The 12,754-nt window shown below is 48.9% G+C and overlaps 2 protein-coding genes across 2 annotated transcripts; one reads left to right on the top strand and one right to left on the bottom strand.

Moving 5' to 3' along the window:
- Positions 1-766: 766 nt before the first annotated feature.
- LOC136939886 (somatostatin receptor type 5-like) lies at positions 767-6,249 on the bottom strand (the record flags this gene model as incomplete). The annotated part of the gene is given in 9 exon segments (XM_067232232.1): positions 767-967; positions 969-1,197; positions 1,350-1,569; positions 1,572-1,609; positions 2,040-2,058; positions 2,061-2,147; positions 2,150-2,243; positions 2,245-2,574; positions 6,226-6,249. Coding segments are annotated over 9 exon segments (1,242 nt in total), but the record flags the coding sequence as incomplete, so codon positions are not given.
- Positions 6,250-9,306: 3,057 nt separating this feature from the next.
- Positions 9,307-12,385, top strand: LOC136939885 (trypsin-3-like). The gene is made up of 6 exons (XM_067232231.1): positions 9,307-9,367; positions 10,812-10,995; positions 11,182-11,370; positions 11,485-11,579; positions 11,913-12,040; positions 12,180-12,385. The coding sequence occupies exons 1-6, from the start codon at positions 9,319-9,321 to the stop codon at positions 12,321-12,323; spliced, it is 789 nt and encodes a 262-aa protein (XP_067088332.1). The 5' UTR covers positions 9,307-9,318; the 3' UTR covers positions 12,324-12,385.
- The last annotated feature ends 369 nt before the right edge of the window (positions 12,386-12,754 follow it).

Here is a 12,754-nt window from a genome sequence, read left to right as displayed (position 1 = left end):
CCCCACGTACAGTTATATCCTTAAGTCTGTATAATTCCCAGGAGCCTTGCTGGGAATAATAACACCAAGGTAAATGTGAGGATTTGCATATTCTCAGAGAAGCATCAAACGCTGGAAACGCTGTTCTTGTTGTACGAAGCATGAAATTGGTCAAAAGACAGTTGACGTTGATGTTCACAGTTGCTGTTGAAGGAAACGTCCGTTTGACACAATAGTACAGGTTTATCCATACTTAGATTTCATATTTTGAGTCATTTTAAAATTATAAAAAAAAAGTCTGGGCTCCCTTGTACTTTACAAGTAGCTGATCTCTAGGACTGTACTGTGGTCCAGCGAGTCTTCAGGCTGCGATCGTTTTCTTATACTCTTAGAGCCATTGCCCGCAGTGGGAATGGCCTCGCTAGGCCCCAAGCCTGGGCCTTTCCCAGCTGCCTCCCCGGATTTGCCCCTCTGCCCCTGGGGGGACCATATCAGGTTGACCCCCCTTCAGAACCTGAGTCCTGGAGCTCTCTGCCACTCCACCGTTCCCGTACTGCGCCATCATGCTGATCTTCTTCATTCGTATCCCATCCTCTCCTCCCTCCGCCCCTTCCTCCTCCTCCTCTCCTCCTTCCTCCTCCTCCTCCCCTCCTCCCTCCACCCCTTCCTCCTCCTTCTCTCCTCCTCCCTCCACCCCTTCCTCCTCTCCTCCTCCCTCCACCCCTTCCTCCTCCTTCTCTCCTCCTCCCTCCACCCTTTCCTCCTCTCCTCCTCCCTCCTCCTCTACTTCCTCCTCCTCCTGCTCTCCTCCTCCCTCCTTCATCGTCACCCCGAGGACGTTTCTAGTTCTGGGTGCAGTACCACCCCACTCCTCCGTGGGGCGCTGTAACTCGGTACCCACCCTCTCGTGGTTCTCCACCCTCCGCGAGTAGCGACACAGGGCTTTGCGGAAGCCCCGCTTGAAGTTGTCGGACAGGAAGCCGTAGAGGGATGGGGTTGGCGCAGGAGTTGGCGTACGACAGGACGACCACGAAGAAGTAGAGCCCTCGGAACTCCCCGGGCAGGACGACGAGCAGGTTGACGATGTTGAGGACGTAGAACGGCAGCCAGCACAGCACGAACACCGCCACCACCACCACCACCATCCGCGTTATCTTACGCTCCGATTTCCTGCGGCGGGAGGAAGTGGCCCGCGCCCGTTTCCCCCGCCCTGCGGACCTGGAAGTGACATCACAACGAATGATCATTGCGATGGAAAACAGGTTGTGATCTTTGACGGTGTGGTTCTATCTAAGGGGGAAACCATCCCCGTCTTGGGAGCATGGGTCTATCGGTCAAGGAGCCGGTTGCCGGGGGTCGGCGGGCCAAACATGGCGTCCGTTACCTTGGCGACGATGAGCAGGTAGCAGAGGCAGATGACCAGCAGGGGACAGAGGAAGCCGACGGTGGAGGTGTAGACGATGAACGAGGCCTTCCACACCTCTGGTGGCTCGGGCCACACGATACTACAGTTCCCATCATCCTCCAGCACGTCTGCGAACACCACCACGGGCAGCACCACCACGAAGGACAGCGCCCACACCGTGGCGTCACCGCCCGGGCCACACGGGGGCGCCGCCAGCACGCTGACCTGGAGAGAGGAGAGGACAGCGCAGGGGTGCAGGATGGACGACAGGTACAAAGGTCACAGGTCAGAGACGAGCAGAATACATCAATACAGAACTCACACGCAAGGCAACACAAAAATGTTGCCTTGCAACAAAAAAGAGTTTTTTTTTCAAAACGATTTGTTTTTTCAACCTTTTTCGAAAAAGTTTTCACACAGTGAAAGGAGAGGAGGAGAGAACAGAGAAGTCTAAACCAGAGTAAAGCAGAGCAAATCAAAGTTTTTTTTTAACTTATTTTTGTGCAATTATTTTAAAAACCTTTCCAAAGTTTCATAAACTTTTTTTTTTTACAGATGATCACTGTGGTCAAACGAACTTCACCGACAGTAAACGATCGCCATCAGAGTACCCGATCAGAGGCATGCAGCAAACACCCCCCCCCCAACCGCTCACCTGATGGGGTGCACCACGCCAGGTAACGATCGATGGACATGACGGTCAGGCAGAAGATGGAGGTGAACTGATTGATGGTGTCCACGGTCATGACCACGCGGCAGACAGCGAGCCGAAGGGCCAAGAGAGGAGCGTGTTCTGCACGGCCAGGAAGGGCAGGCCCAGCATGAAGAGCTCGTCCGCCACCGCCAGGTTCAGGATGTACAATGTTGGTGACGGACACCGTCTGGGTGTGGTGCAGCACCACGTGGATGACCAGGGTGTTCCCCACCAGGCCCACTACGCACACCGCCGCGTAGATGACGGGGATCAGCACCCCGGCCACGCTGGGCCCGAAATCCCCCCCCGCGGCCCCGGGGGCGAGCCGTTGTGCCAGGCGGGGTCGTCGGCGGGGGGTCGGGGGTGGGGTGGAGGGAGCGGGCGGGGGGGGAGGAGGAGGGGGTGAGGAGGAGGAGGAGAGGAGCGTGGGGAGGGAGGAGAGGGGGAGGGCTGAGGAGGAAGAGGCGGGGGAAGCCCAGGTTGGGGTGGGGGTCGTCTGGGGCGGGGAGGGAGGGGAGGGCGGCTTGAACTTCAACGAGCTCCATGGAGGTACGAGAGGATGAGGGGGAGGAAAGGGGGGGGAGGGGGGGAGGAAAGGGGGGGGGAAGGGGGGAGTACGGTCGCAAGGGAGGAAGAGGGTGAGAGGAGAGAGAGAATGTGTGGAGGTCGAAGGATGAGAGGATTCGAGGGGTTTAAGAGCACCGGCGGAGAGAGGAGGAGAAGAGAGAAGAGAGGCAGAGAAGTGGGAACTGTAGAGGGAGGAAGGAGAGAAGGTGCGGAGGGTGGAGTCTCAGAGCTTTGCCATTGGTGCTGAAAAAGAGATAGAAAGAGACAAAGAGAAAAGAGGAAGGAAGATTTAAAGGAGAGGGAGAGAGGAATAAAGAGATGCTGAGCTTAGATCTCAAAGGAGAGCAGTTTCCAACAACTATTTACTTTATGTTTGATTCAAACGTGGAGAGCTGGACCAAAACAACAGGAAGTCGACTTGTTTGTTTATTCCTAACTTGTTGATGTGAACATTGGAGCTTCATAATAGAGCTGACACCATACAAACACACGCTTAGCTACACACACACACACACACACAGTCTGCTGCTACTCAAAATGTCCGCATTTACTTGCCACTCTATGGACACAGTCCTCTCTACACGCACACACGCATACTCTCGTACCTGAGTTCTAGCTGATAATTGGCCCCCTATTAGGGTACACGGTGCTCTGGTTCATGTGCAGAAACACAGAGGCATGTTCTTGACAACCCCGCATTTGATTAGCTCAAACAAGATGAAGGGATGGGGGGTGAGGAGGGGGTGAGGAGGGGGGCGGTGACAACTAGCAGAGATGGAGTGAGGGAGACGAGAGATGGAGTGAGGGAGACGAGAGATGGAGTGAGGGAGACGAGAGATGGAGTGAGGGAGAGAGGGTTGGGGGGAGGCTAGAGGTAGGAAGGAGAAAACATCCGACAAGAGATGGGCAGTGATATAATGAGGGATGGAGGGAGGGAGGGAGAGAGAGAGAGAGAGAGAGAGAGAGAGAGAGAGAGAGAGAGAGAGAGAGAGAGAGATGAGAGAGAGAGAGAGAGAGAGGGAGGGAGGGAGGGAGGGAGGGAGGGAGGGAGGGAGGGAGGGAGGGGAGGGAGGGAGGGAGGGAGGGAGAGATGGAGGGAGGGGGGGGGAGGGAGGGAGGGAGGGAGGGGAGGGGAGGGAGGGAGGGGAGGGAGGGAGGGAGGGAGGGAGGGAGGGAGGGGGGAGGAAGGGGGGGGAGGGAGGGAGGGAGGGAGGGAGGGAGGGGAGGAGGAAGGGGGATGGGATGGAGGGAGACAGAGGGGGGGAGGGAGGGAGATAATGAGGGAGGGAGGGAGACAGGGGGGGAGTTGGTGGTGAGCAGGGGCCCAGCTCATCAAGCAGTGTGACACTGACAGTGTTTTTGTACACATCCTTACTGTGCAACTCTGGAAACACCACGCATCAGCCACTCAGTTCCACAACACGAACACACAAGACGAGCTGATGAATCATGTGACAGGCAAGGACACAATCAATCACTTGACCGATCTCCTTGCTTTTGTCAATAAAGACTTAAAAATGTTATGCACACAAAAGACACACACACACAATTTAAGATAACACACAAAAGTGTGAGGACATAAACACATCTGACACGGCTAGACCCCAATTATGGTGTACAAGTGTTGGTAGCTGCAAGTTATTGTCTATGTGAGTGTGTGTGTGTGGGGGGTGTGGGTGTTTGTGCGTGTGTGTGTGTGAGGGGTGTGTGTGTATGTGTGTGTGTGTGGGTGTGTGTGTGTGTGTGTGGGGGGGGGGTCAAGGTGGAGTAGTTGGACAGAGAATGACTGGAGGGAGGAATGCCCCACACACATGCACACACACAAGTACACACACACACACACACACTGCGTGCAAACATGCACAATGACAGACTCGGAGAGGGAGAGAGAGAAGGCGGTTAGAATGAGAAAACAATCAAAATCGGAAAAACAAAAGATAAAGACGACTGTGTTCCAAGAAGTCTATCAGTTTCTAACACCTACTTTTCTCTTATTTTTTCTCTCTCTCTCTTTTCCTTCCTCTCTTTTCTTGATGTCTAATTTACCTACAATTTGTCACAGCAAGAGTGGCTTGGGTTATTCTTCTGCTAGCCAGGAGGGAACTGAACAGAGAACCAGCTAGAAAAGCACTTTCTCTGTTCGAGGGGTCAGGTGGCTGAGCGGTTAGGGAATTGGGCTAGTATTCTGAAGGTCGCCAGTTTGATTCCTGGTCGTGCCAAATGACGTGTCCTTGGGCAAGGCACTTCACCCTACTTGCCTCCGGGGGAATGTCCTGTACTTTACTGTAAGTCGCTCTGGATAAGAGCGTCTGCTAAATGATGTCATGTAAATGTTCGATATCAAAGACATCTTTTAAGTCCAGCAGTTTCAGACATCGCCAGACACAATCCCCGACTCTGAACAGGAAAAAGCAACTGCTTCTGGAAACGTACACAGGTCCCTCTACAAGACTCTCTGAAAGTGTACGATTGTGTTTTTGGTCTGTCTCTAGAGAGCTGTTGAAACCTGTACTTAATATGGGACTGTTGATATCAGAAAAAGGTCATCCCAGTTAGACAGGGTACATAAGTGTGTGTGTGTGCGTGCGCGAGTGTGTGCGCAGGTTGTCTCTGTTTGTCGGGTCAAATTTTCCTGACGACCCAATCAAAGGAATGATTTGTTAACAGCACAACTGAAAATGTATACATAGCTGATTGTGTTCTATAGATTTCTGTATTTCAATAAGCATCTGTCCATGGATCTGTGTGTTTCAACCAGACAGGAAACTGACCATCCACCCAGTCAGAAGATCCACACACACACCTGTACACACACACACACACACCAAAGTCAGACACATACACACTGAAACTGAGAGTCGTTCGCCCAGTGAACGGGCCGGCTGAATGCATCAGCTCCTCTCTGACTGGCGTCTCCTGAACAGAGCGCACCACAGGGAACAAAGGTAGCCCTAATCAGTGCGACCATAAAACACCACACACAGAAACACACACACACAATTTCTATTTCCTCTGTGTTCAGAGGCAGAAGACACAATTGTCTGTCCTAATCTCCTGCACCCACAATACCACAGGAAGCCCCCTTCCCCCAACCCATACACACACACACACACACTCTCTCTCACTCTCACACATACACACACACACACACACACTCTCTCTCTCTCACTCACACACACACACACACACTCTCTCTTTCACACACACACACACACACACACACACACACTCTCTCTCACACACACACACACACACACACAGAGCTATTTAGTTTGTATGAATTGGCCCGATACAGATGCTCCCTATTGACATTTAACGACAGCCTCGACTCCGAACATTCAAAAGCCTCTGTGCATGATTACATGGTTTGTGCTGGAGCATGCACACACACACACACACGTACACACACACCTTAACACGCACACACCTGGACACACACACCTCCCGGGCCAATATGAAAAGCCTGTCCAGGCCTCTGTGAGTAGCCCGTTGCAGGAGGCCTGTGTGGCGGTGGGCAGGTGGGAGGACTTGAAAGGTCAACGCTGAAATGCCTGGAATCAAAGGGAGGACAAATGTTTACCGTGTGGAACGCTTTCACATTCATACTGATGAGGGGGGGGGGGGGGGAGAGAGAGGTGGAAATGGGTGTAGAGAGAGGGAGAGGGGGGAGAAGGGGAGAGAAAGAGGTGGGCATGGAGTAGGGAGCGAGAGAGGGGGAGAGAGCTGGAGAGAGAGGGGAGATTAGAGGGGAGATGACAGAGGGAGAGGGGGAGAGAGAGGGGAGATGAGAGAGGGAGAGGGGGGAGAGAGAGGGGAGATGAGAGAGGGAGAGGTAGGAGAGAGAGGGGAGATGAGAGGGAGAGAGGTAGAGAGAGGGGAGATGAGAGAGGGAGAGGTAGGAGAGAGAGGGGAGATGAGAGGGAGAGGGAGAGAGAGGGGAGATGAGAGAGGGAGAGGTAGGAGAGAGAGGGGAGATGAGAGGGAGAGAGGGAGAGAGAGGGGAGATGAGAGAGGGAGAGGTAGGGTAGAGAGGGGAGATGATAGAGGTAGGAGAAGTCTGAAGCAAAGTCTAGAAGGGCAGTCTAACCCTGCAGCGGTGAGAGAGGGAGAGGCTCAGGATTCACACATCCACTCTTACACACACACATTTACATTTAGTCATTTAGCAGACGCTCTTATCCAGAGCGACTTACAGTAAGTACAGGGACATTCCCCCGAGGCAAGCAGGGTGAAGTGCCTTGCCCAAGGACACAACATCATCATCAGCCAAACACACTCGCCTGCTCTCACCCTCATCTAATGTCCACGCCTCCCAGTAAGAAAAGGGAAAGGGGGAGACAGAGAGAGGCTTAAAGACAGAGTGAGAGAGAGGTAAAGAGAGAGAGAGAGAGAGAGAGAGAGAGGGGTAAAGAGAAAGAGAGAGAGAAAGAGACAGAGAGACAAAGAGACAGAGAGAGAGAGACAAAGAGAGAGAGAGAGAGAGAGAGAGAGAGAGAGAGAGAGAGAGAGAGAGAGAGAGAGAGAGAGAGAGAGAGAGAGAGAGAGAGAGAGACGTTAATAGAAGTGAAGGAGAGAGTGGGGAGAGGTCCTTATTTATATATCCATCATTCTCTGGATTTTAGACTTAATCCTTCGTGTAGCTTACATGTAAAAATCAGGATGACGATGATTGTAGGAAGGATGATTTTAGGAAGTAATGAGGATATATTTAGGAAGAGGATGATCAAGATGATCAAGTTACTGTAAGAGATGGGAGGAAGAGGAAGGTGAGGAAGAAGGATAGACAGACAGTGTAGGCTATACATTCTCGTGAGAGAGTCTACTCGGAAAAAAGTGTAGTGATAACTGACATTTTCATTTGAATGTCTCTAGGTGTGAGACTGAGCCCCGCCGATAGGCCACGGTGCCACCGTCACGCGGCAGCGATTCTCAACTCCCTCTCTCAAGTCGGATGAGTGCGAGGTCTCCCCTTCTCTCACGCGCTTCACTCAGTGGAAATGACTACCCTTTTGCCCGTAAAATCGGGTTTGCGGAACTATAATTGCTTGATTGGGTAACTTAAAACTGTCGTAAAGTACCCTATCTTTGGACATAAAAAGAAACTATGCAAACTAAATCGAAATCATTTAAAATCTACTCAAATTAAGAATGGGAAAAACGGAACAAAATACTGCACACATGTATTTATGTGTGCAGACCCACAGCAGCATATTGGTATATGTGAACATATCCATGCGCACTGTAACTAGAAAAACTCTGACAAAGGTGAAAGAACAGTTCATACGAAAACACAGTGACAACAAGGATTACAATTCGCCAGCCTCCCTGTGGGATTCCCAAATCCAAAAGCATTTTAAATAATTAAACTAGATACATGATAATGATCATGCTCATTTTCTCCTACCTTGGTATTCAAATATGAGCACTTTCCCAGATGTAAATTACACAGACAAGTTTGTTGCGCTCTCTTAAATGATAAGCTTTAACAAGGACAACCGCCAGCGCTTTATGCATATTTCGTTTGTGTTTCCAATCTGCCTTGTCGCGAGCTGCAATCGCGGTCTGCCACAATCACTTACCATACCCGTTTTCCAACGAAGCGTCTCGGTTTAACCGTTGCAGTGCTGAGTTAAGAGGATGGGTTACAGCCCATCTAGCGCTGTCCTTACGTCACACACGCACACACACACACACACACACACACACACACACAAACACGCCTACACACACAGGTATGATATTGTGTGGGTGATGGTAAATGGATACAGAAAGAGAGTTCAGTGTTCCCCGTGATATTTGCGATATCACAGTATAGTACCTAAATCAACATATATCCCCCCCCCTCTCTCTCTCTCTCTCTCTCTCTCTCTCTCTCTCTCTCTCTCTCTCTCTCTCTCTCTCTCTCACACACACACACACACACACACACACACACACACACACACACACACACACACTCACACTGTCAACTAGGCCACAGCACATTGATGGGGAAGTCAAAAAATATAAAGGCAGCAGACACATTTTCTACAAACACTTATACTCTACAAAACATCATCCCCAACCTTAGCCCCTGTTCATTTCATTTGGAACCTGTGGCTGAGACAGATATTTAAATAGTTTTAAGTTACATAAAGACCAGTAAGGCCCAGTAAACTGACTTACTAAAAGGATGCTGCTCTACCATTGAACTGACCAACCGTTAAACAGTTATGTAAATGTCTTGTAAAGGTGTACTACAATCTCTTTTATAGAAACTCAGTTCCATTCAATCCACTGTGTGCCCTGCTAGGAACTTGCATACAATCTTAGTCAAACAGATGTGTTCTTGTGTTCTTGTGTAAGAGTGTGTGTGATTGTGATATTATGAGTGTGTGTAAGTGCGTACGTGAATAAGATACTGCCAGATAACCAAAAACGTTCCAGGAAAAACCAAGGATCCTTGGATAGATCATGTGACAGGTCATGTGAGCAGTCTCCTGGATGATGGGCTGTTCCACTCATCTCTCCTCCAATGTACAGTCATGAACAGGTAGTTCAGCCAATAGAACTGCCAGGATAAACTTGCGCTATGAGATTGGTGGAGGTGCATGGCGCCATCGGGACAGAGTACGTTTAAAAAGACGGCAGAATCCGTCCAGAGATCCAGAATCATCTCCTGGGCAGAAAGAAGATGAAGATGGCTCTAGCTCCTCTCCTCCTCCTCCTCCTCCTCTGCACAGGTGAGTCTAGCTCTCCTCCTCCTCCTCCTCCTCTGCACAGGTGAGTCTAGCTCTCCTCCTCCTCCTCCTCCTCTGGACAGGTGAGTCTACCTCTCCCTCCTCCTCCTCCTCCTCTGCACAGGTGAGTCTAGCTCTCCTCCTCCTCCTCCTCCTCCTCCTCTGGACAGGTGAGTCTAGCTCTCCTCCTCCTCCTCCTCCTCTGGACAGGTGAGTCTACCTCTCCTCCTCCTCCTCCTCCTCTGCACAGGTGAGTCTAGCTCTCCTCCTCCTCCTCCTCCTCTGCACAGGTGAGTCTAGCTCTCCTCCTCCTCCTCCTCCTCTGGACAGGTGAGTCTACCTCTCCTCCTCCTCCTCCTCCTCTGCACAGGTGAGTCTAGCTCTCCTCCTCCTCCTCCTCCTCCTCTGGACAGGTGAGTCTAGCTCTCCTCCTCCTCCTCCTCTGGACAGGTGAGTCTACCTCTCCTCCTCCTCCTCCTCCTCTGCACAGGTGAGTCTAGCTCTCCTCCTCCTCCTCCTCCTCTGGACAGGTGAGTCTAGCTCTCCTCCTCCTCCTCCTCCTCTGGACAGGTGAGTCTACCTCTCAGTTCTGACTCCACAGGGGGTCCACCTCAGCACGGACTCTTGATTCTTGTGTTGATCATGTTGAGGATGGTTTAACTCTGCCTCACCGCCTAATCTCAGATTTTTCGTTAGGTTGATCTTATGTTTTCATTTGAAAAAGGACGTATGTTGTGTGATCATAATGTTTTTGGTGGAAAACTATGCAAACCACCAGGACATTTTACTAAATGAATCAAGTTCATTTTATTTTATATTTACAGAAAGATCCATTTACTCAACTCCACATAGTTATTTGAACTTCATTGTTGTGTATTGTGAGTAAATGTAAATTACGCTTCTTAAGTAAATTGCGAAATGTGTTTAAGCAGATAGAAGTATCAAAACGTATTACATTTGAGTTATATAGGCATAATCAATTCAAAGACTAATAATGAATCTCAATGAGTGACATGAATGTAGGCAACATGACATTTAGTCATTTAGCCCTTATCCAGAGCGACTTACAGTAAGTACAGGGACATTCCCCCCGAGGCAAGTAGGGTGAAGTGCCTTGCCCAAGGACACAACGTCATTTTTCACGGCCGGAATCGAACCAGCAACCTTCTGATTACTAGCCCGATTCCTTAACCGCTCTGCCACCTGACTCCCATGAACAACACTTTATCGTATCGGAAGAGTTGATATGTGTTCACCAACTCAAATGGTTCAAGGCAATCAGTTTCCACAAATGGGCTGAGTCAACTGATCTGGTTTTACACAGTGTAATTGGTGTATAAAATGTTTCACAAATGTATGCTTATTTATTTTAAAAATGATGTACAGCATACTGTATACTCTCTCTTTCTTATTCTCTCTTTCATTCACTCTATCTCTCCTCATGTAGATGCCACGTTGAGCAACAATATGAAGAGGGTTGTAGGAGGCCAACCCTGTCTTAACACTGAAAGGCTGTACCACGTCCAACTGCTCCATAGTTACAATGGTGAAACCTTCCTATGTGGTGGTTCTCTCATCAGTAACAACTGGGTTTTGACCGCTGCTCACTGTCTGATCGAAGGCAAATTAAGGTAAGTGGAAGAGACTGGTGCTATTGTATGACCCTGAAACGTATCCATGTGGATCTATCAGTGCGCTGTTACAATCATTTCACCTGCCCCATCAGTGTGACCTTGCAGTGCTTACTAAGACATGTAAAGTAATAATGGGATTAAGAAACTTCCTGCTTATTCTTGTTCACCCTTTCTTTCTACCAGGATACTGGAAGCACATGTAGGCGTTCATCCAGGGCCAGCAGCTGTCCAGATCATTACACACTATGTCATCTACTTTGACAACCAGAACAGACAACATGACATCATGTTACTGGAGCTTCCAATTCCTGTGGACATCGTGCCTATACAACTTCCTGACTGTGCAACTTTTTGGACAAACTTGATGACATGGTAAATCACTAACACACATTACTAAATTGTCTTACATTCTGACTTGGATATCAACACAGGAACAGTAGTTTTGATTGTGAAGTTGGTATCGATGTCATTTTGTCTTCCATAAAGCTTTTCGGGGCCCAAAACTAAGAAACCATGCCGTGGGTCCACAGTTCAGGTGGCTGGCCATGCTGCAACCGCACCAGGCGCTAATGGGCTGGGAAGTAAGACAGTATTCTAACATGTAATACGGTATTATCTGATGGGCTGGGAAGTAAGACAGTATTCTAACATGTAATACAGTATTATCTGATGGGTAGTAAGACAGTATTCTAACATGTAATACAGTATTATCTGATGGGTAGTAAGACAGTATTCTAACATGTAATACAGTATTATCTGATGGGTAGTAAGACAGTATTCTAACATGTAATACAGTATTATCTGATGGGTAGTAAGACAGTATTCTAACATGTAATACAGTATTTAGCAGCTACAGAAGCTACTGAAACACAGATGGATCTAATGTGACCTCCCTGCACTCTCCTTCCTTACAGACACTGGCCCTTTCCCTCCCGTCCTGCAGTGTGCTGACTTTCCTGTTGTGGCCTGCGATGTGAGAACATACAATCACATTTTCTGTGCTGGATCATTGGCTCGCAACTCAGGCATGGACACCTGCCCAGTAAGAGCACATCCATCATGCTGTCATTAACAGTATAATCTTTAAATAGAATAGAATATCTTTTTATCACTTAAAGAGTGTCTTACAGTAATCTCCCCATCTCCATCTCTCTCTTTCCCCTTTTCCCTGCTTCTTTCAGGGTGACTCTGGAGGAGGTGTGGTGTATCAGAACCAGATCTATGGTGTGATTAGAAGTGGTCCGACATTAGTGTGTACCGGACCAACTAAAGCTATGGATGTCTGCAAGTACAAATCATGGATCAAGACAACCACTGGTTTATAAAGTAATGCTTAACATGTAATTTGATCCTGCTTTCTAACCAGCAATAAAGAGATCTCAAATCTCCCTGCATGAACTACACGTCTCTGGTCATTCATCACTGTGTGTGTGTGTGTGTGTGTGCGTGTGTGTGTTTGTAAATATTTTTTGGATGAGAGAACAAGGCATTGATTAAGGGATCAAACTAGTCGGCCTGAAAACTTGAACTTGTTTGAGATTCTTAGCAAATAAAATAAGGAAAGGAATTATGTCAAGATGGAACCAAAACCCAGTTATTTAATTTAGTTTCTATTGATTAATAACAAAGGGAATAAGACTAAAAGCCAGTAAAAGAAAATTACTGTTAAGAGGATGTAGAAACTCACAATTCAATTGTTTTTTCACCTCAATAAAGAACATAGCCATACATAACATATTGGTAACACTCTCCATTC

The sequence above is a fragment of the Osmerus mordax genome, unplaced genomic scaffold, assembly GCF_038355195.1.
Source record: "Osmerus mordax isolate fOsmMor3 unplaced genomic scaffold, fOsmMor3.pri Scaffold_38, whole genome shotgun sequence".
Taxonomy (NCBI): domain Eukaryota; kingdom Metazoa; phylum Chordata; class Actinopteri; order Osmeriformes; family Osmeridae; genus Osmerus; species Osmerus mordax.
The sequence above is the reverse complement of the archived record's forward strand: the minus strand, read 5'-3'. Positions and strand labels throughout refer to the sequence as shown.

Excerpts from the sequence above, each read along its gene's own strand:
- LOC136939885 (XM_067232231.1), top strand. The coding sequence starts at position 9,319 with ATGAAGATGGCTCTAGCTCCTCTCCTCCTCCTCCTCCTCCTCTGCACA. Across the intron at positions 10,996-11,181 it reads CTGATCGAAGGCAAATTAAG|GATACTGGAAGCACATGTAG; the intron begins GTAAGTGGAAGA and ends TCTTTCTACCAG. Across the intron at positions 11,371-11,484 it reads TGGACAAACTTGATGACATG|CTTTTCGGGGCCCAAAACTA; the intron begins GTAAATCACTAA and ends TCTTCCATAAAG.